Source organism: Sprattus sprattus, assembly GCF_963457725.1.
Source record: "Sprattus sprattus genome assembly, chromosome: 7".
Classification (NCBI taxonomy): domain Eukaryota; kingdom Metazoa; phylum Chordata; class Actinopteri; order Clupeiformes; family Clupeidae; genus Sprattus; species Sprattus sprattus.
Window position 1 is genome coordinate 18,713,810 of NC_137926.1, and position 27,758 is coordinate 18,741,567.

At 44.1% G+C, this 27,758-nt stretch overlaps 1 protein-coding gene across 1 annotated transcript; it reads right to left on the minus strand.

Annotated features, from left to right (window-relative positions):
* gas2a (growth arrest-specific 2a) lies at positions 1-27,757 on the minus strand. The gene is made up of 8 exons (XM_080842887.1): positions 27,589-27,757; positions 20,326-20,487; positions 17,609-17,724; positions 12,769-12,910; positions 8,578-8,641; positions 8,085-8,271; positions 7,665-7,772; positions 1-638 (listed from the first exon to the last, which is right to left on the minus strand). Exons 2-8 carry the CDS (start codon positions 20,471-20,473, stop codon positions 429-431), a joined length of 975 nt encoding a protein of 324 aa, XP_080699013.1. The 5' UTR covers positions 20,474-20,487; positions 27,589-27,757; the 3' UTR covers positions 1-428.
* Between the last annotated feature and the right edge of the window lies 1 nt (position 27,758).

Here is a 27,758-nt window from a genome sequence, read left to right on the forward strand (position 1 = left end):
TCCTGTAGCATGAGTTCCGGGATGAAGGCTTCCCATTACGGTCTTGCTAATCGGCTCATCAGCACCATGCCCCTCTAGGAGGTCTTTGGTGATGTAGCCAGTGTGTATGATAATTACCCCAAATACCTGAGTTCAAGGCTGTGAGGGAGTGTCTGCTTAGTCCTCAGTCCTACCACATGTGATATCAGGTCTGGGTTTGTGCTGTGAGATCAATGAGAGTGTGCCTACTATTTTGAGGCATGGTGTAAAGAAACCCAGAATGGCCGAGGCCCTGTGTAAGGGGCCTATAGGCCCTGACCAATGGATGTTTTGTGTCTGAGCTAAAGCGAGGCGGTTTGAAACCAGTTTAGGGAAATGGTGTTGGTGATGGTGGACCCAGTGAAGAACCGAGCTCCCTGTGCATGCATGCAGCCCCCTCTTTTCTACCCCTACTTCTTGCTGCGGTAGTGAGCTGCCACCACCAGGTAGCTGTCTGGGCTCAGGTCCTTGATGTTGGGGGGCTTGATGGAGACGGGAGAGGTCTTGCAATCCACGCGGGAGATCTGGAGCATACGGCACGGGTCGTGTTTCAGCAGGTAGCTCTCGAACGTCTCCCAGCCTCCTCCAACGCGGACCATCACATGCTTATTATGCAGCATCTGCCGGATAGAGAGACAGAGAGAGAGAGAGAAAGAGAGAGATGGAGAGTCAGACAGGCAAACAGACAGATAGATAGATCGCTGAGCCTTGAAATCTTCTGTCTGTGTATGAACAGTAGACAAGAAAAAAAAATGGCAAACAATAACATTCATGACAATTAGGTAGAATTGTTTTGGGGGGGACGAATTGCATTTGTCTGAGAGGACTTGGGGACCAAAGGATATTACTCTGAACTCAAGACAAGAGATTAAGGTGAAAGGAAGAAGCCAATAAACAGAGCAGCAGGATGGAGTGTATAAAATATAGGCTTGTCTGAGCTGCTTTTAAAAGACGCAGTGATATGACATGAATTAAAATAGCTGTGTGTCTCAGGAACCTGTTTCTCCCCCTAACACCTCCAGATTCACTCTTTCACACTCCTCCATCACTTGTCAGCTGTTGCCCCTCACGACGCATTCCCAGAGTACGCTGCCATAGCAACGCCTCCCTGAAAGTTCCAGGGCCTGAGAGGAGCCCATAAAAGAGGCTGGGCCATAATTTCTGACCAATCACATGCAGAGCTGTCCAGTGTTCCCCACAGAGCCCCTCCTCAGACTATCCATCCTAATGTCTGAGAGGACTGTCAGCTCCCACAGGCACACACACGCCGACACACACAAACACACACACACGTGCGCACACATTGACACTCACAGAGACTCACACACATGCATACTTGTACATACACATATGCACAAACACACAAACATAAACACATACATTTCCCCACACATACAAACCTCACACGTCTGCACACATACAAACACTCACAGAGAATCACGCAAACACAAAACCTCACAGCACAACCACAGGGCCTGCCAACAAAGACACTAAAAAATGCCCAGTAGTACATACATCTAAAACATACAAGTGTGTAAGTGTGTGTGGGTGTGTGTGTGTGTGTGTGGGTGTGTTAGTACAGGTCTGTGTAAATGTCTATGGCTGTGTGTAAATGACTACCCTGTAAGCAAAATGACGTCCCCTAGACGTCCTGTAATGGTCTCTCTGGACGTTCTAAAAACGTAAATGTGTATGGTTCCCGTGACAACTTTAGGACGTTTTGCACGACGTTCCAAGACCGTCCCGAGGACGTTGCGGTGACAACTGGGAAACGTTTTCTATAGGTCCTGGGGACGTTATGCAGGACGTTGCAAGCACCTCCCGAGGGCATTGTGGTTACGTCTGGGGAACGTGTTTCTATAGGTCCTGGGGACGTTCTGCAGGAAGTTGCAAGAACGTCCTGAGGGCATTGTGGTGACATCTAGAAAACCTGTTTTAGACGTCCTGGGTACGTTATTCAAGGATGCACCGCGGACGTAGCAGGCACGACCGTTTTTGCTGAGCTAAATGAAGAAAATAAAATAATAATAGATCGCGGAGCCGTCATTTTGCTTACAGTGCGCGCACACACACAAGTTTCATGTATATTACACATTTCATATGATATGCATAGACACACACACAGACACACACGATTACAAACTTGATTGCGGGCATGGGAATTGAACCGTAAACCTTCCTAATACTAAACCAGATCGCTACCTACTGTCCTAACACTGTCTGATTACTATCGTGCCACTTAAACAGGTTTATCACAATGTGAGACAGCCAACAAACTTAGTCTTTTTTTCCGAGGGTTTGAGGAAAAGCATATTGTAGCAATCTAAGTCACTACGCATTGAGGGTTTTCCGTAATGATTCCTTTTTTAATTAACATCCATGGCACATCACGGACGTGCGGGCAGGGAGGCAGAATAACTAGCCAAACTAAGAATGATGAAATAAAATAAATATGAATGCTTCTACTGATCTGTGCTATAAATGTAATGTCTGCATGATTCCAATACAATGCATACATAGGAAGGTGACCAAGTGTCTAGCTTTAACATATTGAGCTTTCCACAGGCCTTCAAAGATGGTGCAACAGAACGAAGAGCTCACCGGTCAAATTGTCTGATTGGAATTTCTTTAAAAATCCCGTCTCGCAAACACAATTTTGACAACAATCCTAATATTACGTAAGGCCTATAAAGCAAACGTGCACTGCCCTTATTATGTTTAAAAGGAACAGGCTAATCTGCCGTTAGAAAGTTATTTAACAACACGCATATGCTGCATTTTAAAGCGCAAACCCTCGGTTTCAAACGAGGAGCGAACTGAGTGAGAAGGATCCAACATGGCCAAGCAGACTAGCCTTAAAAGCTTTTTTTCAGAGGCCAAAAACATCTGATGAGGTTAAACCTTCTGACGAGGATGAACCTGTAATACCTGCAGTGTTGCGCGTTTCCTTTTATTACCGTGCGTGAGCGCGCGGAAGAGCCGAGAGCGGTATTGCAGACAGAGATTTTGAAAAATTATATCACTCGCCTCATATTGAAAATTGGAGCTGTGAACGTAGTTCAAAATTATGAATTATCAACAATGAACTGAGCAAGTTCATGTAGAAAGTGAACTTTCCAAACACTGAATACCTGAAGCCCTAGATGTTCGAACAGCATCACCAAAGAAAAAGCTGAAATGTCGGGCGTTTATGTCGTTATGGAGTGACAAGTTCTCTTGGCTCAGGTGCGAGGTAATTGATAGTCACAGTAAAATGTGCAAAGGATTCACAAGAGGGTCGAATAATTTAAGAATCTCTGCTCTCATTGAACAGAGCAATGACCATGTTGCGGCGCTCATTTTAACGCCACAGCAGGTTGCGCTTAAAGGCCACTTATTGACGCGCATCAGACATAAATGTTTTTGTTTCCCATTGTAAACTTAGGAAAATAAACATGTTGCATTCTAAACTACCTGATTATGTTATTATTTAAGCTATGCAGGCCGTCAGTTTTCTTCAATGGGCTAATTTAGAAGCAGAAATAGGCTAGATATTTGGCCGGCTTATCATTAAAATGTCGGGCAAATGAAAATAATTTTTCTCTAGCGGAACTTCTGGTTCAGAGAGGACCATCAGAGGACCAAATAAGAACGGTCCCTAAAAGTCCGTTTTAAGGCTCATGCGAACGTCACGCAGAGGACCTGCAGGTAAAGGTTACGGGACGTTTTTAAATGACGTCCTGGGGATGTGTGCTGAGTTACCAAATTATAACGTTCCTTAATAGTCCGTTTTAAGGCTCATGCGAACGTCACGCAGAGGACCTGCAGGTAAAGGTTACGGGACGTTTTTAAATGACGTCCTGGGGACGTGTGCTGAGTGACCAAATTATAACGTTCCTTAATAGTCCGTTTTAAAGCTCATGCGAACGTTACGCAGAGGACCTGCAGGTAAAGGTTATGGGGACGTTTTTAAATGACGTCCTGGGGAGGTGTGCTGACAGACCAATTTATAAGGTTCCCTAAAAGTCCGATTTAAGACTCATGCGAACGTCACAGAAGGACCAAACGTAGACTTGCTATGAACGTCAAAAACGTTCTGGTAACGTCCTCTAGCGAACGTTGTGGCGGGGACCAATTGGGGACGATTGGGGACCTTGCGAATGTCCTGTTAACGTCCTGGGGACGTTCCCTGTTTGCGGGGTATAGCCCCCACCCTATAGCCTAATGCCATGGAGATTTCATTTCCTCTTAAGTGAGCTGTCTTTAAAACAGGCAGCAGCAACACCCACTGGAACATCTACATCTAAAGTGCAAGATGGAGGACCAGTGATGCCATAACATGGACTGTACCAAAGTGAACTCCGTTCCAATGAGGTTATCGCAACTCGTGCACAGACGTAATTGAGTTCCAGAAGTGAAGTATCTCTCATTTGACAGTTTCAAAGGACACAGAACGTCTTTGATATATAAACGATCTCTGTTTGTCTTTGACAGGCTCCATCTGTGCGATTTGACTTCTCCCGACCTTTTCTGCCAAAGTGAGCCTCTGAGCACAGACATTGATTTGTCTGGTTAAAATTTCATGAGTATGGAGACTGAGAGGTTATTGCCTTGGGTGCTAATAGACTAATAGCCTGGGCGGAGGCACACAGGCAAAGACACCACACTGACCTCTATGTCTATGGCCAGAACATAGCACAGAGGAGCCAACAGCGCCCGGGGTGCACACCTGCTGAGCTGAAACCTCTTTCTAATACAATAGTAACATGGGCAAAAATTAAATCTCGTTCTGAAACAATAAGGCCTACACTGATGTGAAGGTCTTTAGGTCTAACCTCTCTCTTTCCACACCTGTGCTTTGGGGCAAAGAACACTGTGTGTTAACCTAGGCAATCAAGAGATGGGGGGGCTGGGTGGCGGGTGAAGGGCTGGAGACTCAGTTAGAGTTATGCTGAAGGGTACAAAATGAGACAAGGGGAGTATAACTGAGACAAACTCACTCACACACATTCACACAAACAAGCATACGCACACACACAATTACTGTCCTTCCCTGGTGAACTTACATGCTCGCAAATTCCTACAAAGCTACCTAGCATTCATCTGTGAATTCATCATTTTCTCTGTGTGTTGGTGTGTGTGAGTGTCAGATTGGGGGCATGTCATCAGTACTAGCTCTTACAATATTTTGTCAGTCAATTCTTTTTCTTTGGTTCACAGATGAAAGTGACCAGTGCAGAATTTACTTCACTGTTGCACTAACCATACCAGGGGTGAACCATGGCAGAAAGGCGTGTCACGGCACACCTCACTTCACCTAGACATGGCTCAACTGAGACATTTGGCCGGATATCGGCATCCAGGCCATGGTAGAAAAATTCCTTCCAGCAAATGAACAAAATATCTTCAGTTATATCAGCCAGTTATGAAGACAGCTAGCTGTGCCATTCTGGTTCAAAGGTTCTGACTCATGTGAGATGGAAAGCATGTTACTGCAGTCTGAGTGAACAGACAGCAGAGAGAAAGGAATGTTAATTAAATGTTGTGTGTGTGTGTGTGTGTGTGCGCGCACGTGTGTGTTCATGCGTTTGTGTGTGTGTGTTTTCTGTGCACGTGCAAATGTGAGAATAGGTTTTCTGAGAGTGTGTGTGGTGTGAATGAGCTGCAGCCCTTGTGTGACCCTCAGACTGGCAGCTCCTTGACTGACCTTCAGGCATTCTGGTTTTCAAGAGAGAGAAAAAACATCTCCTTTCAAAAGGTACATTATTTCCTGGCTTTGAAAAAACCCTGAATACCTTGCAAGCAATGTGTATCCTATTGAGAAATTAAAGACATTTAACCTTGGTTACCAGGCAACCATAAAAGGGTGCAAACTCGAAGAAGGAGATTTTGAATGTGAGGAATTCAGTTTATGTTATTTGATAAACATGTCCTTGTCCCTTTTAGGCTGATAATGAAGCATGGGGAGCCCAGACAGGGATGGGGGGAATACAGAGGTGTATTCCTTTATTCTTCACATGCTTTATACAGCCAAAAACTGCACACACAAGTATAATTAAAGGTGTTCCTGAATTAAAATAAATGTGTCATGTAAAAAAAAAAGTGTAGGTGTACGTACGTGTGAATCTGCAAGGGTGTGCATGTGTCTGTGTGTACATTTTGTTGGCAGAGGGAAGTGACACTGATTGTTGGATTTATTGTGCTGATAAGAGTTTCTTTGACCTTATCACATGCAAAGCTGTCTACATGTACACAGCAGAAGCTTCTAATGAAGTGAGGAGAGGAGGCATCCCTGGCCAAAATCAGATCAGCTTCCTCACAGAGGAGAGCTTTGTCATCAAAATGAATGTGGCAAATAAATCCTCCCTTTTAGCTATTTAGAATGAATGTAGTCTTCTTCAGCCCAAGAGCTTTCATTGTGGGAGAAGATAAATAAACTTCTCTTAGTCAGCTTTTCAGTCTAACTGGAGACATGAGAATAGTGTGTAATATAGCCACTAGCTATGAAAGTAAATATGAAATTATTTGACATTTGGAATGAAGGTTTTGTTATGTACAGTTTTTATAATAACAAAAATGAAGGCTTTTTGTTGGGAAGCCACACACTTGTAACACACACAAGAGATGTTTTCTCTGTAGCGGCCGTAATAGGGAGACTCCCTTATTACCTTTTAATATCACTTGTGTTGGGTGTTTCAACTATATGTCATATGATATTTATGTATTTACACAGAAGGTGACTCATTTGGACTTTTTGTCCCAGTTGTCCAGTGTCCGGCACACGTCTTAATTTCTGCTGTAAAAATATCCAAAACGTCTTGGACATCACACGTAAGGTCGCCTATACATTTCATTATCAGTTAGTATAAGCATCTCATGTTGTTGTTTGAGTACTGAGCAGACACGGAGAGAAAAAAAAAACTCACCACTGAACATGGTGCTGTGAATGAATAAATTGACTTACATCTTCCATTTGGCTGATAGATCAGGTGGTAAAAAAAAATATTCTTACACAAGTCTCAAAATAACCAGTTGATCTGTGCTCAATTTTCTTTCAAGTTGAAAAAGAGCCTTGAAGCTGTGAGGACGCGTGCTAACTGCTCATTTTATGGCTGCATAACGAGCTCTAGAGGTTTGAAACAGTGTCCCTTTAATGGCAGGTTAGAGAGTTTAACCTAGCTAGGAAGTTAGCCTTGAGAGAATAATGTGACATCTAGAAGACATTTAATCTACTTAAATCTAATGAATGCTGTCTAAAGGCACTTCACATAGCTCTTCCATCAGTGCATTTCAGTTGGCTATCGGGTAAAACATACATGCAGACTGAATTAGTATACCTGTGTTTTGCCCTTCAAAGGCAGACTCCAAAAGAATGAGCTTTGAGAAGGATGCCCGTTCCCCACAGTGCTCTGCCTCACACAGCGATTATTTGACCATGATAGTGTCTCGAGGAGGGACATTACATGTGATGAAACCTCATATACTTTTTTAACTAGCATGTCATTTGTTTTGTTTCGTGTTTGCGTGGATGGTGTTCATGTGTTTGGTGTGGGTGGTGTTGAGATGCTCGGCATGGATGGTGTTCATGTGTTTGGCATTGGTGGTGTTGAGGTGTTTGGCATTGGTGGTGTTGAGGTGTTTGGCGTGGGTGGTGTTGAGGCACTAACCCTGATGAAGAGCATCTTCTCTCCCACTCGATAGCGACCCTGCGAATGCCGCTCCACACAAAACTTATTGGGGCACTTGCATGGCGGGTCCTCTGAGATATGCTTGACCTGAGGGGAACACACACATGACAAAGTGGTCAAGACAAATACATTGAACAGACATCCTTAGCAAACAAACCTTCAACACAATCAAGTAAAGGGACAAACTCAATTACTTCAGATGCACCATGAGAAATGAACCCATGACCTCAAGATTGCGAGCAGGACCTAAACTACAGAATATAAAATGAAAACCTACATACTGGATATTGAACCGAATTGAACCGAACCAAAACAGCAATCATTTCTACCAGACCAGAAACTGGTGTAACCATAGTCAGTCAGTGGGATTGTTGGATGGTAAGGAGTGCAATAACTCACCGCATCATCCAACAGCTTGCCTGTGCTCTTTTTGCTGGAGGAGGTTTTGGTGGGCAAGGGCGAGGGGGAGGGGGAGATGGTGGGGGAGAGTAAGGGAGAGAGCGGGGAAGGGGGAGGCAGAGGGGCCGTCTCCTCCTGCTCAATCTCCTTCTCTAGTTTAATCAAACCTGGGGGCTCCACTTTGTACCTAGGAGGCAAAATGAATTCAGCTGATTTATACGATGAATTTCCCGGGAAGCTGCAAGGCTAGATGGCCTGTACAGCATGACAGTGTGACTACAAAACATAAAACATTATACAGACAAGGGAATTCAATATAGCCTGATAAACAACAACAGAGGCTATACGGAAAGAGGTTAAAAAAAGGGAGTAAAACTGCAGTTGAGCATTGACTTAACCTCACATATTATACACTTTAATAGCTCTTCCCATAACATCTCTGCATATGCAGTAACACCATTTGCAGCCGTGTTGGGGGGTGTGAGGCTGTTACCTCAAGGCTATTCTCCCCAGCTCCAGCAGACAAAGGCACACCTCCCGGGGCTGCTTGTGCAGAACTGTGTGAGAGTCAAACTGTTACTCAAGAGCATGAAGCAGTAAAATTGACACACACACTCACACATACTGTTATAGGACAAGACAATGTGTCAAGACAAAAACACACCACTCTGTTTACAGCAGACTCTGGTAAAGTTCTGGCCCTGGTTCTGGTCCAGATTTGATTCTGTCTTATCTCACTGTAAGAGGCAGTACGTCAGCCCTGGGCTTTCACTTTACAAGAGTCCCACATGAAAAAACTACAACACAATGCTGAGGAATGAAGAGGAGCTCAACTACGGAGAGAAAAAAGGGAGGAACAACGTCCTTTTTTCCCCCATTGATGCACACGATGACTTAAATATAACTGATGATGTGTGTTTCTGGTCAGTGATTAAGCGGGGTCCAGATTAAGGAGACTCAATCTGTGTTTTTATTAATGGGTGACCCAGTGATCTGTGTATTAGATGGGATGAGAGGAGAGTGCTGTATATTTCAGAGAATCCTCTTAGGTAGTAGTTGACACTGGAGCTGAGCTGGTGCTCTGGACCTGCACCTGATTCTCACCAGGCCCTCTCCAGGGTCAGCGGCTGTCTTATATGAGGGCTTGAAAACACTCCAGAGATGATCAACTCCAGATCTGCCTTAAGAAAGCATGAAACCTAACACATGTGTACCAGTGCTCTCTACGCTGCAGTCGGAATGGTTGAGAAATGAAATGACAGACAGAGGAGCATGCGGTTTAGTCATCAGCTTCCATCTCAACACACGGCAAACCTGAGTATGGCAATCCTTCCAGAACTTTCCAGCTCAACTTTCACTTCCAGAGGGGGGGAGAAAAAGCACCAAATGATTAGTGAGTCTTGTGTTATTTCAAACGGTTTGTGTTAAAACTGGTCTTATTGACTGAATTCAAAAATGGCACAGAGATGTATTTATCTGCCTGTCTTTGACACTGGACTGTGTTTGGCTAACTAACAAAATACCAGGGAATTCATAATTATTCATACTTTTGAAATGGGTGCAATGCAAAAATAGTTTTTTTGGTTTCACTGAATATGTGACACCATCTTGACCTCATGGTTGGATCCTCTGCACACACACTGTGTTTTGTTTCCTGCTCGTGTTGGTTACAGTAACAGTGCCAGTTAACCTGCTCCATTCCAAGTGCTGTAAATTGCACAGATTTTCCTCTGTCTCTTAGCCATTGGATACCTCAGAGTGTCGAGAAACTATTCTCCAGTGATTTGGGATACCGCAAATTGAAAGGGGATTTCCATCGAATTTTGTCTCCATCTAGCCTTCTCCTGGCTATTCCAGTAATCCTCTCAAGGAGACAGCCCTAAGAACATGATACTTTTCACAGTCTCATATTGCTTATATATACCCCAGAGAACAGCTGACTGATCGTGTAACAGATCTTAGCCAGATCAGGCAGAGGATGTGTTAAATCCGATCCAGGTTACAGATCAGGTAGGGTTTTGTGATGAGAGGCTTTTGATGTGCTTCACGCAGTTTTTGCAACAGTAAAGACACATACAAATAAGAAGCAAGTTAGAGGAGGACAGAGGCATATTGGCTGTTTATTCAAGTAGGGGGTATTTGCTTTACAGCGTCTGGTCATATTAGCAGACAATATTAGCTGTGGGCTACGGCCAGAATAGCACAAGAAGATTGTGGTCTTTGCTTTTTCAAGGCCGCGGCAAGAATGACATATAATAACATAAACATTGAGATATGTTTCACAAATGCAAACAAGCACACACAAAGACACACACACACACACAGACACACACGCACACACACACACGCACACACACGTATACACACACACACAGCATAGAGTGGAGGAGAGAATTCCCAAACAAGAATCATCAAAGAAAAGCATTTCCATGGTCCTGCCCTACTTTCTCAGACTCTCTTTTCCTTCCTTCTCTCTCTCCCTCACTCTCTCATCTCTTTCTCTATCTCCATGTCACTCCTTCAGTAAGCTCTGCTTGCTATGCAGCTGTTTCGGTTCTTTCACTATCTCACACTGTATGTCTATCCTTTTCTCTTCTTCTGTCCTTCTCTCCTTCTGTCTCTCTCTCTTCCTCTCTCTCTTGTGATTACATAGGTATCTTCCTCTCTCATATTCCCACCACCAGAACCACCCCTCCCCTGAGCCATGTTCACTGCAGGCATAGTGCTGCTAACGAGACAGAAACAGATGGGCAGAGCAGGAGTGTGGGATAGAGAGACAGGAACTAGAGGGAAACTGAGGCAGAAGGGTGGGAAAGAGTGTTTGTGTGTGTGTGTGTGTGTGTGTGTGTGAGAGAGAGAGAGAGAGCGCAAGAGAAAGAGAGAGAGAGAGAGAGATGCATCCTCTGAGTCTCAAATGGCCATGATGTTGAAAGCAAGACAGAAAAAAAGAGAGAAAGACAAAAAGAGACAGCACACAGAGAACTAGAGAGTGATAAAGAGGGAGTGCCTGAGGGAGAATGAGAAAGAGAGAGTGAGTATGGTGTGGTTGGGGCCTCTGTCTCTGGAGAGGACTGCAGGTCAATCAGGTCCAGTGAGAGAGAGAGAGAGAGAGAAAGAGAAAGAGTGAGAGGAAGAGAAAGAGGGGGGCAGCCTGTCCAGCATCAGCTGCTGTCTCGGCCTGCACAATAGGAGCTATTCAGGGGGTGATCTGGCAAGCTTACGGGATGCTGAGTGCTGAGTCTACCCTCAGTCTAATGCTTACACGCATATATGAAGGGGGCTGCAGCCTGCTCTAATTATGAAACAAATGAAACAAATGGTAAAATGGTACAGTATATACTACTTGTGCCAACACTAATAAGAGTGCTAACCTGTATAGAGCCTGGCATAAAGTCATCAGGTACTAAATCACAATAATTTGCAATAGGCCTCAACTTGTAGTTGGTCCACAGTAATAAACAATTGTTAGTCTATTGCAGGAAACCACTGAGCAGAGCTGTTGAAGGCCTCCAGTGGGTTTGAAGACATTTTCATATTGCATAACGGCATGATGTAATATATGTTTGCTCCGTTTGTTTCTGATTGCTAAAGACTGTGTACCTGGCTTTGATCTTCATCTTTAGACCGTTTGCATGTATCCTACTTCTGAATTCAGCCAGCTTTTGCTCCAGTGAAAAATAACCTGGTCTATTTGGGATCTCCACAAGACCTCTGGAGAGTTTATTAATGGAGATTTTGGCAATCCCCTCGCATCTGATCACTGTGGTGTATCTAGATTACACCACTACTCTACAATACCAGCATTGTACACTTCTCCCTGGCATCTCCACACTCATTCATGTTTTTGTTAACTTGATTATAAGAGTGCTTTAAGTGGGAAATAGTTTCTGCTTGCCACTCAACCCTTAGCAATACAAGAGTTTGAAATTCTATGTCTCATTAAAAGCTTTTCAAATGGACCATTTTTCTCTCTCGTGTCATACTGACAGAAGTGAGAGAAGAGCAAGCGGTTACTTTAGGGAATGAATGAACAGTGTCTGTGTGTGTGTGTGTGTGTGTGTGTGTGTGTGTGTGTGTGTGTGTGTGTGTGTGTGTGTGTGTTAGAGAGAGAGAGAGAGAGAGAGAGAGAGAGAGAGAGAGAGAGAGGGAGAGAGAGATAGATAGAAGCCATCTGAATTTGCATCCGTTGACCTTTCTGCCCATGTAAGAGCACCCAGACAGGATCAGTGAGATCCAGACAGAGGTAGAGGACTGGAGCAGTGCTCCTGAACATGTTTCCTTATGCCATAGCAGAGCACCTTAACAAGCCAGCCTTAAAAGAACAGCTAAGTTGGCCTTTGTGTCAAGGTAGCACATCACGTGGGAAGATCCACAGGTCTTTGGTTTGCACATTTACCTCCAGTTGTGTTTAGCAGCTATAGAATTGAGGTTTTTAGTTTTTTAGAGGTAACAGCAAGCGTAAAAATGTGGAAAACCTTTAATTGTCGAAATTTGAATCAGGAATATAGGGGGTGGGAAAGGCATACCTTATTATTCATGCGGGATACCAGTGTCCCTTTCTTTACTAAATTATAATTTATTGTCACTGATAATTATAATAATATAATATGATTATAACTGAATTCATATTAACACACATATGTTCACATTCTTAGAGACAAAGCTAGAGATTGTGGAAACTCACCCAGTCCATCAGACTCAAACAGTAAAGTCTCTCCCACCCCCACCTCCCGACACCAGGCCAGGAAGTTGGCAGTGTTGTCCCTGGCAAAGAACGACCCTGAGGGGGCGCTGGCACGGCAAGGGATCTTCCGGCTGGGGATGGCCTGAGGGGAGAGAAGAAGACGACTGTCAGTCAAGGCAGACTCAGTGTGGACACGTGAATGGACAGTTCAGTGCTTCAATGAGTGCCTTCAGTGCTTCAGTGAGAGAATGTGCTTCATTTCATGGCATTTTGTTTATGAATTGTTGGCATTTGCTTCACTAAATAGATAGAGTTCAAGTCATCAACCCAGAATTAACTAGGTCTATCTGACACGTCGACATATTTTCTTTCTTTTTTTTTGCACCAAATAATATAACATACTATAATTTGGTGCAAAACAACAATATCATATTATTTATAAAAATAATTTTAAATTAAATATCAAAAAACATTTCATAAAAATAAGTGGTGATTCTGGATTTTCAATCACGTTTTTCTCGAAAGCGTAGTTGGACCTTGTTCATTCTCAGTTGACGAATTCAAGCTTCACCTCCTCTCCCCCACCTCTGCTGGTGTGCTCCGTAGGGGCCAGTGGCCTTTTCCCACTCACAGATCAATATGAGAAATGTCAGACACATAGATGTGGCTGGACAATTTACCAGACTCTACCAGACTGTCAGGAATCACTAGGATCAAATAACACACGCACACGCACACACTGACACACACACACATACACACACACTGACACACACACACACACACACACACACACACACACACACACACACACACACACACACACTGTGTGTGGGAGATTTATGCACGTCAGTGTTCTTTAACGGAGGAAGTGTGTCTCTCGGCCCAGGCAAAGGTGCAGTGAAGTCATTCTGGAAAAATGCATTCTTTTGTTGGGATTTTCCCCCCTTTTCCTTTCCTCTTCTCCAGCGTGCCGGCCCCTGGCTGCCTGACAACCCCCACTCTGCTGCTGCCACTTTACCCGTCACCCGAATGCCAATACTGCTCCCCCGGTGCCAATACCGATGCCCACGCATCTGCACACACTGGCGCGTTGCCTCAAAATAGATCACTAACATCTGCTAGGTCTGTAGCATCGCTCTTGTGGAAGATCAGCTATGCATGTTCACTTCATTAGTGCTTGTGCCGATAATACTCACACACCTTGACCCTTTGTGGACGTTAATGAATTACAGCGACTCATTACAGGAGACCCCAAACAAGAACATACCAATTACTTCGTCGTCAATAGAAGCCAGGCTGACAGGGTTCGACAGAACCTTTTGTGCTGCCTGCCGGTTGGAATGTGACTATTTGAGCGCTGGCGTGACATGGCCATTCCCTGCTACGCTGGAAGCTGCTAAAGGCTTTCCTGTCCTGCTGCTGGAGTGAGCTCGCTTCACCATACTGAGAGAGGAGAAGAAGCTGCTTCTCTAATGAATGAATGAATGGTGTGTTTACTTGTGTGTGTGTGTATTTATATGCCTGACTGCTCCTCCTCTCTGGCATGTGTGTGGGTCTACGTGAAGTTAGTTAGTCGCTCCTAATCAATACAGGGGCACGTTGGAATCCAATACAGAATAACTATAGCCCAGGTCATAGGTTCTTGAAAGAGCTTGCCTTCATCTCATCTGCTGATCGAACGTCTACCAGAAGCCTGCCCGCAATTTCTGACTGCACCCAAAAACCTTCCACAAGCATAAACAACATCAAAGCATTCCTATCTCTGCCAATCTCTTCCTCCCTCTCTTTTTAACCAGCTCGTTGATTGATCAATGGTTGCCTTTATTTCATTTCACTCTCTCTTCTTCCTGTCTCTCTGTTCTTCACTTGCTCTCTCTCAGGCCCCATGAGCATGCTTAACAGACTCTCTCCATCCGACTCACACTGGGATCAGCAGACCCACCACCCCCAACATTACAGTTACACAGATACTCAAACAAGCTCTCTCTCTCTCTCACGCACGCACGCACACACACACACACACACACACACACACACACACACACACACACACACACACACACACACACACACACACACACACACACACACACACACACACACACACACACACACACACACACACACACACACACACACACACACACACACACACACACACACACACACACACACACACACACACACGCTAAGGGCTTGACAAGCTCTCCCACGCTTGTTATTTATGGCAAGTCCGGCTGTGAGTCTTCTGCTAGATGGGGCTTGGGTTGGGCGATACGCTCTTGTTGGCTTTGCCTCTCTTGATAACACCATAACAACAGCTGGTGCTGAAACAGCACCGGCCCAGGTCTGGCCCACATCCAATGGATCTAACTCTTGCTCCATAACAGTGCTCTCTCATCTGGGACATTTATCCAAACAGTTACAGTTAATGGGATGACTTTATAACATTGGTTTGCAGGCTGTTTCGTAAGAAGGAACAATGAAAACAGCACCATCATGTTTACTGGATTCAGAGTGGTACACAGCCAACAGAAATGTCTCTTATTCCAGAGACAGCAGCTATTAGGACAGTGAGCATGCCTTCAGCTGTGTCTGCCTACAGCATCTCAGAACAGAGAAGGCCATCTGTGAGCCATCCTTACTGTCAACGATGACTAGAACAATAGCTGTAAAAACTATAGTTTTAAATATTGCTCTTTCTTATGATTCTCTTATGAAGAATTACATCACTTGGGAATCACTTTCAGAACCTTTGTGTGAATATTAGAAACACTGTCAGCTGATCAGGATCTATCGAATTTTACAGGCGCAACATTAAAACATGAGTGATATTTCTGTGAGGCTTTCCTTCCCGTTGGTCAGTGTGGACGCTCTTATCATCATAGTTATAGTTATAGTTATAGCATCTTGAAAACCTGCCTCTATGATCAGTGTTTGAGTATGAGACACTAAATCGTACTTGAAGTGAAATGCAAAGTCATACAGGAGTAGCAGTAGCAGCTCGTTTATTGTCACCAGATCAGGGCGGAGTGTTTTCCAAAGTCAGCTGCAATTCTCATCCTCTCCGACCTCCCACTGACCTCTCTCCTGACCCCTGGCTCACGAGAGAGCAAAAGGGGTTTCTCCTAAGCAGCTGATCCCATTTAGAGCACGGACAGACCCAGGCCTGTGGGAGAGGATGCTGGAAGCCACTTTACCAGTTACACATGAATACACATACACAAACATAGGAATACACAAACACACACACAGACACACACAAAACTATAAACTTCGAGCCAACCCATTTGACTGAAGCTGTGGTCATTCGTCTCTATTAAGTTAGGGGCCCACTCTTGTAGACTTTGTCAGGGACATGCTCCCTCGGACAACCCTTTAGTTCCTCCATGTGTGTCATTCTCACACACAGTCTCTCACAGAGACAGAACACAAGACTCTTGGGACAGAGGGGTCAACATGTGTGTGTCATGGCCATAGCTTATCAAGAGGGCACAAGGGCAACACAAAAAAGGGACGTTTACTTTAACACACACACACTTACATTCACACACGTTCTCACACCACAAACGCAGATAAACACACACACACACACACACTTCAGTGTTTTTGATGTGTGTGCCTGGTCTTCCGTGCCGCGTTAACGGTGCTTTGGGGAGATATTGGTTGAGTTGGTTATAAACCACTTTGTCGGTGGAGGGTGACGGGCCTATTACTGAGGTTCAAAAAACGCCTGGGCCTTTGCCAAGCCAAGCTGAAGTATTTTTCTTAATTTACCACAGAAAAGCTAAAGTCTCAGTTTAATGCCTTTCCTGTCTGGGAGTTTCTTGTTCAAACAGAATTTTGCTATCATTAGCGTTAGCTTTGTCTGCCCCTAAAACCACTCAGTCAGCGATTCGCCAACTCCACCTCCTTAACCTGGAATTCTCGGTAGGACGTGCCCAGCCACCACTCACAAGACAGAGGGCTTTGTGTTGAGGACAGAAACAATATAACATCTAGGCTAATCTACTGCGGATTATAAAATCCTCACAAAACAGAGCAGAAACCAATCAATCACAGTTTTAGTTTGCGGGTAACAGAGTGGGAATGTCATATATACAAGTTGTGAAAAAACTGGGTTTATTGGATGGAGTCTGCTGAAAAAATAATAAGAAGAAAAAGTTCCTTTTTTTATTGAAAAAGGCCTCAGCTCTGCCAGTTCACTCAGGGGGTTCCTTCACCTCCAGCACCCCCCAGATTAGAAAAACAAAAACACCAGTGAAGTCATCGGTCTGACAGCCAGTGTTTTGTCTGCTCCCTGCATTCTTCAATAATTAAACAAATATTCCAGATGAACACTACCCCGCATATTCGGTCTCCATAGTAACATGGAAACCTGAATTTGGAATCCTGAGGGTCATCGCCTTGGAGACGTTCTGAGGAGATATTCCATGGCCACTGAGATTGTTATTGTTATATTGTTAGCGTTAGCTTTGTATCATCATCACCTCCTTTCAATACACATGCTAAAAAAAGCAGCAGTGTTGGGCACAGGCGTCCACCTCTCTCTCTCTCTCTCTCTCTCTTCTCTCTCTCTCTCTCTCTCTCTCTCTCTGTGGCTCACAGCCAATCTCATTCCACATAAAACCGAATGAAATAAAATGAGAAATAACGAGCACAGCTGCCAGTCTGGCCGTGAAGACGTTTCACGTCTGACTGTGAGAGACTGTAAACAGCAGAGACTGTCTGGCCTGTGAAGGTGGCTAACCCTCTTTCGGGAAAGAGATATAAAGACAGAATGAGATCTGAGGCGAAAAAAAGAATGAGACCACTGAACGAGACGAGTAAGCAGTACCTTGCCCATCTCGCCACCGTTCTGTCGGAATTTCTCCTGCAGGGTCTCAGCCAGCTGGCAAAGTAGGAAGCCGTTGTCCAGACGGTCCATGAAGCTCTCCGCCGTGATCTCTTGACCTAGGGTAGCGAGAGATGGAAAGAGAGAGAGTGAAAGAGAGATAATCAGAGACAGAGAGAATTTGAGATAGAGGGGAAAAAAGAGAGAGAGAGAAAAGTTTTACATGTGTGAAAATATAACAGAAGAGTGATATATTTCATGAGTGGCTATACAGTATGAGCGAAACACATGAGTGAAATATAGCATCATAAATTTGAAAAAAGTCCTTCCAACTGAGATAAAACAATGACAGAACAGTCTGGTCAAGTCCAACCGTTTTCATGAGCAGTGCACATTCTTGCTCTTCTGGAATGTCAAGTCTGTGTGGGAATGTTAATTGATTTGGACACAGTGAAAGACTGTTGGTCCATGTCTGTTTAGGAAAGACAAGGACTTGGGGACAGTTCATTGTCCTCTCCTTTTCAGTGGGAGGACAGTGGCATTATCCAGGAGCCAGAATAAGCCCCAGTGCTGCCGTCTCTTGGACGAATACCAGCACGTGGACGTTTAGAGAGGCAACCAAAAAACAAACCTCGTTGTGGCCAGCTGAGGAGGAAACAGCTGATATATTTTGCATAGTAACTCCAGATAAGCCAAGCACTCCGGCAAGATTACAACAAAGAGTGAGGAGTGTGAGTCTGTCACAAAGAGTGCCTGGTCTCCAGAAAACCATTCCTCTGGAGTTAGATCATTGTAACAGGGGGTGGTAGTAGGAGTGGGAGTGGGGTTTGTGGGGTATCTGTGGAAAGAAACGGAGCAGACTTTTTTTTTTCATCCATCTTTTTTTTTGTTTTTATTAAAAAGGCAGGGGGATGGGGGGTTGACTGAAATTTAATGAGTTCCAAATGTCGTAATTGAGCCCAGAGGAAGAAAAGATTGTGAGCCCCTCACGACCCACACTACCAACTCCCCAACCCCCACCCTTCTCCTTTCATGAAATAATTTCCTCTCTCTCTCTCTGTTCTGAGAAGGGGAAAAGCTCCTCTTGACTGCACCAAAGCTTGGTTCTGTCAGAAAGAACAAAGCCAAGACTTCCAACATCCCTGAGCAGAATTGTCTAACTTATCCACTTTAAACATCAACATTTGTTTAAAACCTGTTCATTTTTCCTGCTCCTGTCTTTTCCATCACCTCTCCCTGCTGTCCCTAGAGTCTAGGGACGTCAGACAGGGATAGGGACCCCCGTTTGCCTACTGGAGGAGCGGGGGGTTGCCTGTGGTACTCCTCAGACTGTTTAACGTCTCTGAGCCATTAAAGATGCAGTCTGCAATTCTGCGAAAGTTGATATTTGAGCTCAATAGCCAATGAAATTACACACCTCCCTGAGGCAACGTTGATTCGCTAGAATGGTATATCTCCCTGTTTCCCATTTAAAAAGTATTTTTTTTTAGTGTTCACACTGAATGGACAGGTAGATGATTGCGAGGAGCAACTTACTGAATTTAATAAAAATGTTTTAATAAAATCCAGAACTCCACCTTTAAGTCTGAAGAAGTAAGGAGATATTTGTATTAACTCAAGGCTTATCTCATTAAGTGAGGTACTTCTCTTATTGTCTGCAACTATCACATGTCATTTCTTCCCAAAGACCTTATTTATTTCGGAGAAGAGAAAGAAAGAGAGGCGTTGAAGCAATCTATTGTCCAAAACAAACAAACAAAAGAAAAACAGCGTATAATTTACTGCATGAATGTGATGATCTCATACCCAAGAACAGTTTTCCACATGGTACAAGTCGTATTTAAGGACACATGTCTAACATTTCACAAATTTGTTGTAGTAGGTCCACATGATCATCAAGCCTCCACATACTTCCTGAATGACTGCACTGTGTCTCAGCCATGAAACACAAAGGCTAATGGATGGCAAACACTTTGGGAAGAAATTCTAATTAAGCCCACAACTCCCCTGCTGATTTGGTGCACACGTTGTGATCAGCTGTGGCTACTCACAGCACAGCAACATAGATGATGACATCAGGGATGGAAGGCCAGCGAGCAGAGCAGATGACCCACTCTTGCTCACTGTCATCCCCACCTGGCAGAGGCTCAGTGAAAAGGAGGCATGTACTTGGCATTGTCCCTCTGTGAAATCCCAAACACTTATACTTGTTGAGCCACTGATGTGACTTACCTGAAGTAGTTTTCCTTGGTACTGCATATCACATTATGTAACTTTATGGAATCACAAATATTGAATGAAACGTTCGGATGCATGTCACTCCACAAACATGCATATGGGTGTGGAATGTGCATACACACAGATGCACACAGTGTACACATGCCCTTCTAAAACAAACTGAGGAACAGGACATGTCGATATTATGCAAATGACACGGGGGAAATAAAGGCATATCCTGCTCCCCACCCGTCTGCACCACTGCGCTTCATTTGAAGTATCTCTTTCAAATCTGATAGTCTTGCATGGTACCTTTCAGACCTCAAATAAGTTGTTGGGGTGTATGTATGTGTGTGTGCGTGCACGTTTGTGTGTGTGTGTGTGTGCATATTTTTGTGAATTTGTATTTCATGCATGTATATGTAGTATGTGTGTGCGTGCATGCATATATGTGTGCATGTGTGTTCCTCTGAGTATACAGATGTCTGTGGAGCATTACTTACCCAGCATGTTGGTGAGCCACAGGGCCAGGTCCTCCTTCATAGGCAGCAGGCTGGCTTCATGGCGGCTGACCAGCCACTGGCTGTACTGCTGCATATCTGTGAGCCCTGGGCCGGCCAGGTGCTTGGGACTCAGAGAGCTGCACATCATCCCCTCTCACTGACCTGCTCAATAGGAGACAGACAGAGGGAGCACAGGTCAGAGAGACAGACAGACAGAGGGAGCACAGGTCAGAGAGGACAGACAGACAGACAGAGGGAGCACAGGTCAGAGAGGACAGACAGACAGACAGAGGGAGCACAGGTCAGAGAGGAGAGAGAGACAGAGGGAGCACAGGTCAGAGAGGACAGACAGACAGACAGAGGGAGCACAGGTCAGAGAGGAGAGAGAGACAGACAGAGGGAGCACAGGTCAGAGAGGAGAGACAGACAGACAGAGGGAGCACAGGTCAGAGAGGAGAGACAGACAGACAGAGGGAGCACAGGTCAGAGAGGAGAGAGAGACAGACAGAGGGAGCACAGGTCAGAGAGGAGAGACAGACAGACAGAGGGAGCACAGGTCAGAGAGGAGAGAGGAGAGAGGGAGCACAGGTCAGAGAGAAGACACAGAGAGAGGGAGCACAGGTCGAAGAGGAGACAAAGAAGGAAAACAGCTATGGTAGGAGGTAGCAGGAGTTTGCTACTTATTTAGATATCTTTCAGGTGTGCTTTATATGGGCATCTGGTTTTGGTATCATCTTCAAATGAATTCTGAAGGTATATGGGTTATGTGAGAGACAGATAGACAGACATCTGCCATTCCCACAAGGTGCCCATGTAGTTCTGTGGTCTGAGTCAGAACCACCTGCAAGAATGTAGGAAAAGCTCTCACAAATTGACACAACAATTGGCCGACTGGATCGCCAAAAGACGCCAGTTAGCATGCTAGCAAGATTTGATCAGGGTTGTTGGTGGTTGTTTGCAAGGTTTTACATTACTTTTTGGCAGGTAGAGATGATATACAACTCAGGCTTCTGACTTCCTTAACAACACAAAATGAACAATACAACCAGGCACTGGCATACACTCACATGAAGATCAATGCACTGACTTTTGAGGTTCATGTTGTCAGTCAGTGTTCATGACCTGCACAGCGCTGGAGCCTACAGTTGGTTGGCTCCTGCAGTGCCTTATGTGTTATTTCAAAAGGGCATCTAACTCTGTTGCACAGCCACCTCTTTCTCTGCACTATGCTCTGTGCCAGCCGACTGAACACAGCTTCTGTTTCAGCTTTCGCGTTCTTAAATCCTACACCGGTTCTGTGATCATTCTATACCACTTTTTCACCAACCACTCCATCAGCACTCATTTAGTCCTCATCCCTTCCTCTTTTTCCATCTTTTTCCTTTCATCTTTTTTTATCTTCTCTAGGTATGGCCACAGACTCATCTCATTCCCACACTACAGTTTACAATAGTTAGCACAGTGCAGGACAACCACACACACACACACACACACACACACACACACACACACACACACACACACACACACACACACACACACACACACACACACACACACACTTCCAGCTGACTGCTTTCAGTAACACACAGTGCTAACATTTGGTGCACTTGCATAATGTTCACACCTGTATAACACACCTGTATATACACACCTGTATATCTCAGACCCTCCATCATATATGCAACTGAATACTTTTTATGGTACACAGAGTGAATGAAAGACAGAGAGAGTGATCAAATGATAGACAAGCTCATTTTGCAGTTTCTTACAGAGTTCGAGACAGAGAGAGAGCTGTTGTCCACCTGGCCAGATCAGTGGTGTAGTTTACAGCAGTCCAAATGACACGGAACATTCCCACCAGGCTCAACGCGGGAGCTCGCCCTGCTTCCCTCACTCCACCTCCCCTTCCACCCACCCCACAGTACAGCGCAGTAGTCTTTACAAGGCAGCCAGGAAGGAGGGGAGGATCTTACACAACACAGAGAAAAAGAGAGAGACTGAGAGAGAGAGAGAGAGAGAGGGAGAGATATGCAGACAAACTGACAGATGGACAGATTAATGACTTGAACTGCTTATGATATACACCGGAAATCTAATCCGTAATCCAAGCTAAGCACACACCCAAACCCTCCAACAAAGTTATATGAGAATAGTGCTGACATTGGTGTCATTGTACTGCAGGATCCATGTCAGGCACTGAATCCTAGCAGGCAGGTAGCCGGTATCAGAGCGATCTCTTTTCACAGTGCTTGCCGTCCTGTGCCAACCATTCATTCCCAGCACTAACAATGTCACAATTCTCTCTCGTTTCAACCTTTTAAAACCCATATTTTTCGTATTATTAAACTCAGACAAGGGCAGTGGGTTATAATGGGGGTTAAACTAGAGGTAAATTACACAACTGGACACCAGATGTGACCGTTTTTTGTGGGCCTACAGTAAGAGACCTGTCTAAATGGGACATGGGGTTTATTTACCAAGGAGATGCCCAGGGGTCTTATAGGTTTGTCATAGGTCAAAATAGCCAAACAGTGGAGCTTGTGTTGGGTTGAAAGTGGTACCAGCCAATTCCAAGAGGCAGTGGTGATTGTCGGTACGGCCAGCATAAGCAATACGAAGGTCTTCATTAGGGTCACATACCTCCCACCCATGACTCACAGGGTAGGCTAGACCCACTACTGCAACAGGTGTACATGAATCTGGGGTATATAATGAATGTCTGTCGTGGTGTTGGCGACTGCCCTCCAATTCCCCTCTGCTTCTACAGAAACACAGAGGTGTGAATTTGCCTGCTGCTTCTGAGTCAAATGCCTGCTACTGATAAACAGAACTGGGCTGAGGTCATTCAGCAGCAGCTCCACTACAGTCACTAATGAGACAGGAGTCTGGGCATTTTGACAAGTCAGCCACTACAGAGCAGGTAGGGATCCTGCAGCTAGACTAGGAGCACGAGGTGCTAATGACACCAAGTTCCTGAGGCTGTTTATTCTCTGGGAATACACATATACTGTATTTACACACTGATTATAAACGCAAACTTTCCCTGAACTGCATGTTGCTTTGAAAAAAGGTGTTTGCCACATGCATGATGTTAAGTGTTTCTGCTCTGCAAACAGGCTAAACATGACTTTAGTTTGTACTGTAGTGTCACTGTAGCTTCACACTGTAGCTACACAGGACACTCATCACACAGGGCTAGAATACCCAGTTATTTAGCCACACATAGTGATACTGATAAGCACATACTGAAGCCGAAGTGAACACTCGTCACATTTGGACAAGATGAGTCAGAGGTCGACCTCACCCTTGCCAAACACTAGGGAATAAGATCATCCTGAAATGTGCAATGCCATCCTACATTAATGCTGTCATAGGGAACCATGCAGCATGAAAGTCTACCCCAAATCCACAATGGCATCTTTCTAGGTGACTTGCATGCATGGTTGAGAGGAAAAAACAAATACAGGATGGAGTAATTTGAGACCAGAACAAAGGCCAAGCCAGTTGTGGTGTTGGGATGTTTTCAACACAAGCTTTATACCACAGGTGACATCCCTCACCCCTACACAAAAAACTCCCACACCACTCCATTAACACAACATCTGTAATGAACTATGGTTAGATAAAAGATGGGAAAGGCACATTAGGTACACATAAGCTATGCAAATGCCTGTGAGGCCTAGTTTAAGGCCATTGTCAAACAACTAAGGACACTTCTATTGATATTCAAACATCTTACTCAGGAATTGCTTTATGGGCGTAGAAAGACGTCAAGGCAGTTTACCAAAAACAGAGAATAGCACGAGAATGAGTCAGTTGTATTTGACAAAACAAGGTTCTTCAGTGGAATATGGCTGCCTTCCCAAATTTCAAACCATCCTTCCTCTGCCAGGTATAGGAATAATGGTCATGTGTATATGTGTATGCAGGTGTGTGTGTGTGTGTGTGTGTGTGTGTGTGTGTGTGTGTGTGTGTGTGTGTGTGTGTGTGTGTGTGTGTGTGTGTGTGTGCCCGCATGTGTTTGCCTGTGTGTTTTTGTGTGTCTGTTTTGTGAGGGACAGTAGTCTTAGTTCTCCAGTACGTAGACCAGACTCAGCCAGATTCAGGTTATGGGCTGCTCATGTTCTCTCCAGCTTCTCACTTTGATGTTATACTGCTGAATCATAGCACTCTCACTGAGGACAGAGGGACAGAGGACTCACTCATTACACTCTCACTGAGGACAGAGGGACAGAGAGCTATGTGTACAGTTCATAACAGCAATGAACAGACTTTGAACACTGCAGTTTTGTTGCCAATCTCTCCTCCACATTAAACTCAGAAACTCACAGTGATGATGTCCTTGCTGCAGAGCATATTTAAACTACAACCTTATCACTGTCTGTTGACAGTGTGATAAGGACAGTATCCTGCTAGCTCCAAGCTTTAAATATATACATATAACATAACAGCATAACAATTTTTCAGTTTCACATATACGGGGTCGTTGTCCCAGGAGGTGTCATTGGTGGTACTGACCTGCAAGCTGTGCTGTCTGTTGCACAGATCATAATTTGTTTTAATGAGTATCTTGTATAACTTTTGGGAAGTTGTTTATAATACACCAGATTTAGTTCTCCACCTTCTCCCCTAAGAAAATTCCCTATCTTAAAGGACGAAATTAAACCACAACGGAAGATAAGCTTACAAAGGAGTCAATAAAAACAGAACACTAGGACCCGGGGAAGGCTAGCAATGAATGTTTACAAGCTAATGGAAATCCAATAAACCATAAATCAAAGTTCACTGTGGTATAGAGTCAACAATTGCCCACTTAAATCTTAATGATAGAATTAACAACTTTTATTGTTAACAAGGTTTGTGTGCCCCCCCCAATACACTCCTTTTCAGGCCTATCTCTCCTTGACGGATCAGAGGATAACCAACGTCAAAACCATTTTTGATGTTGGCACTAATAACTCAAGAACAGATTATTTCCAGGTGTTAATGAAAAGATCCCAAATGTGTTAAAAAAAACACCCTCTCATCTCACCTATCATCCCACCTATGATATAGTTGATAATAGTTTGTTTTTAGGAGAAACACCACAGAATCACTTCACCTTGATCTAATTTAACATCTGCTTCATAAAATGTAGCAGACTGTTCATTGCAGATACCTGAGCAAAGAAGGCATACATGGATACACGCACACACAAAGTGTCACACTGAAACACACACACACACACACACACACACACACACAAACACACACAACCCCTCCTTAAACACACATGCATGCACAGCCAAGCGTCATGCTCACAGTGCACATACATACATGCACACAGGTGTCACATTCCCACGGACGTGTTGAGATACCCTTGACCGAGAGATGAGAGAGGTGTAAGGTACACTTTCATCTTTACAGTGCAAAGAACCTGTGTTAGCCAAGCAATGTCAAAACATTTGAGCCTAGCGTGTATGTCGATGTGCTGCTTTCCTCTTATGAAAGACCTATTTGACTCAAGCTCAGACAGTAGCATTGCAATGACTATCAGAGGGATAAGAGATTTGGTAATACTGTGTGTAGAACTGGTCTACAAACCTGACTGTTCGCCTCCATTTGATTTGTGATTTAGATCTTGCATGGAAAAGTCACAGCAAAGGAAGAGTATCTGTGAATACTAACAGTCAAGTTATATTTGCATCGCTGCTCAGGAAGAGTTTAAGAGGAGGAAGTGGTGCAGGAATATGGCGATTGATTGGATGACTATGACATGGTGTGATCGTATGATGGTGTCCAATATAACAGTTGTTGCTGTATTATGTATTATTCAATGTTTTATTCACTGTTGTAAGGCGACCTTGGGTTTCTTGAAAGGCGTTTACCATGACCTTTAACCTCAGAGCAGTATCTGACCCTACAGTAGCGTCTATGTGATCAAGGAGCTGGGTTGGGATCCTCAGTCATATGATGTCCAGACAGAGGAAATATTGTGCTTTTCCCCAGAGTGCCGTCCTGCTACGCTATCCTAAAATCTCTGTTCTGACTGGTTTCACACACAAAACCATGACTCTCCCAAAAAAAACATTGCATCTCAGCAATTCTCTGGCTGTATATCCCCACCTGGTGAGAAGGGGGAAAGGGTTGACTCAGCCCGAGTGAATTGAGTCACTGCTGCTGCCCGATGACAGTAAAATATTTTATGCACATCTTAACACAGGCGTCAGGCCCTGACCAACCAGGCCAGGGCACCGTGGGTAAGTGTTAACAGAGATAATATTATTGAACTGCGCTCTTGTAAAGCTGATCTGTGCTATCACTATCGGATCTCATGTTACAAAAGCAGTCCTTCTGTAAAGTGATCGGAGTTCTAACAGACAGCAAAATGTCTCCCTCCTCTGCTTTCAGAATGAACGAATGCACACCCAAATGCCAATAGAAAATAAGTGCGAGTGAAAAATATCTTGATTGTCATTTTAGACCATTTGTGTGGAGTTTAGTGGGCAACAGACTCTTTGTAAATGAAATATGGTAGTAAGCAATACTGTGAATTTGTCCTAATTAGTTTGGTTTGAAAAAAGATCCAACATTTTACAAAAAACTGTTGTTATATTTCATGGTAGAGTAAAAAGAAAATTTTAAATGCAGTTGTGCCTCTTTCATGTGTTTGTGAAGGCATATGCTGATTGCATTAAGTCCCTTTCTGTCATTTTACAACTCCAATAAGATTTCAAAGCCGTCTGCTTCTTCATTTACACCCTCTCTCTCTATTTATGTGTTTATGACATATTTAAAGCCACAAATGTAGCTGGTTTTATTGAAGGAGGGAATACCGAGACATAGAAATGTGTATTTAAAAAAAAAAAAAAGATATGTCAAAAGAACTATAAAACATTCAGCCACCCACTGTGCCTACCATAAACCATACAGAATAGCTAACCATTAGACTTTTCCTAGGTTTTTATAGGAAAAAATGGGATAGGAGGATAAGATAGGAGAAGGGAAAAATAACCAGGCTGCTTGGAGCATTGTAACTATACAATGACAATAGGGTCAACGTAACAGTTCAGTCCACAGTTACTAAAGTTAATTTAAAATATCCCTTTCATTCGAAGGCATCAAGACTAAAGTTCAAGCAGTGCACTGCTACAGACTATCAGACAAATATAACTTGAAGCGAATAACAACCAATTCTTAGTTGGAGTGTGGCTATAAGTCACTTTACAGAAGAGAGTATTTATAATGCTAGAGAAAGGAGCGTCGTTTTTGGTGACTTACCTTCCAGAATGCAACTCTCGGTGACGGACCGCTCTTCTCTACTTCGGTCATGCAGAATCGGTACACGCATGCTTCCCGAACTTCACAATATCACTGTTCTAGTTTCACCGATAACTTCACTGTAGGACATAAAATAATTTGCACAAGCTAGTAGTTGACTAGGATTTTAA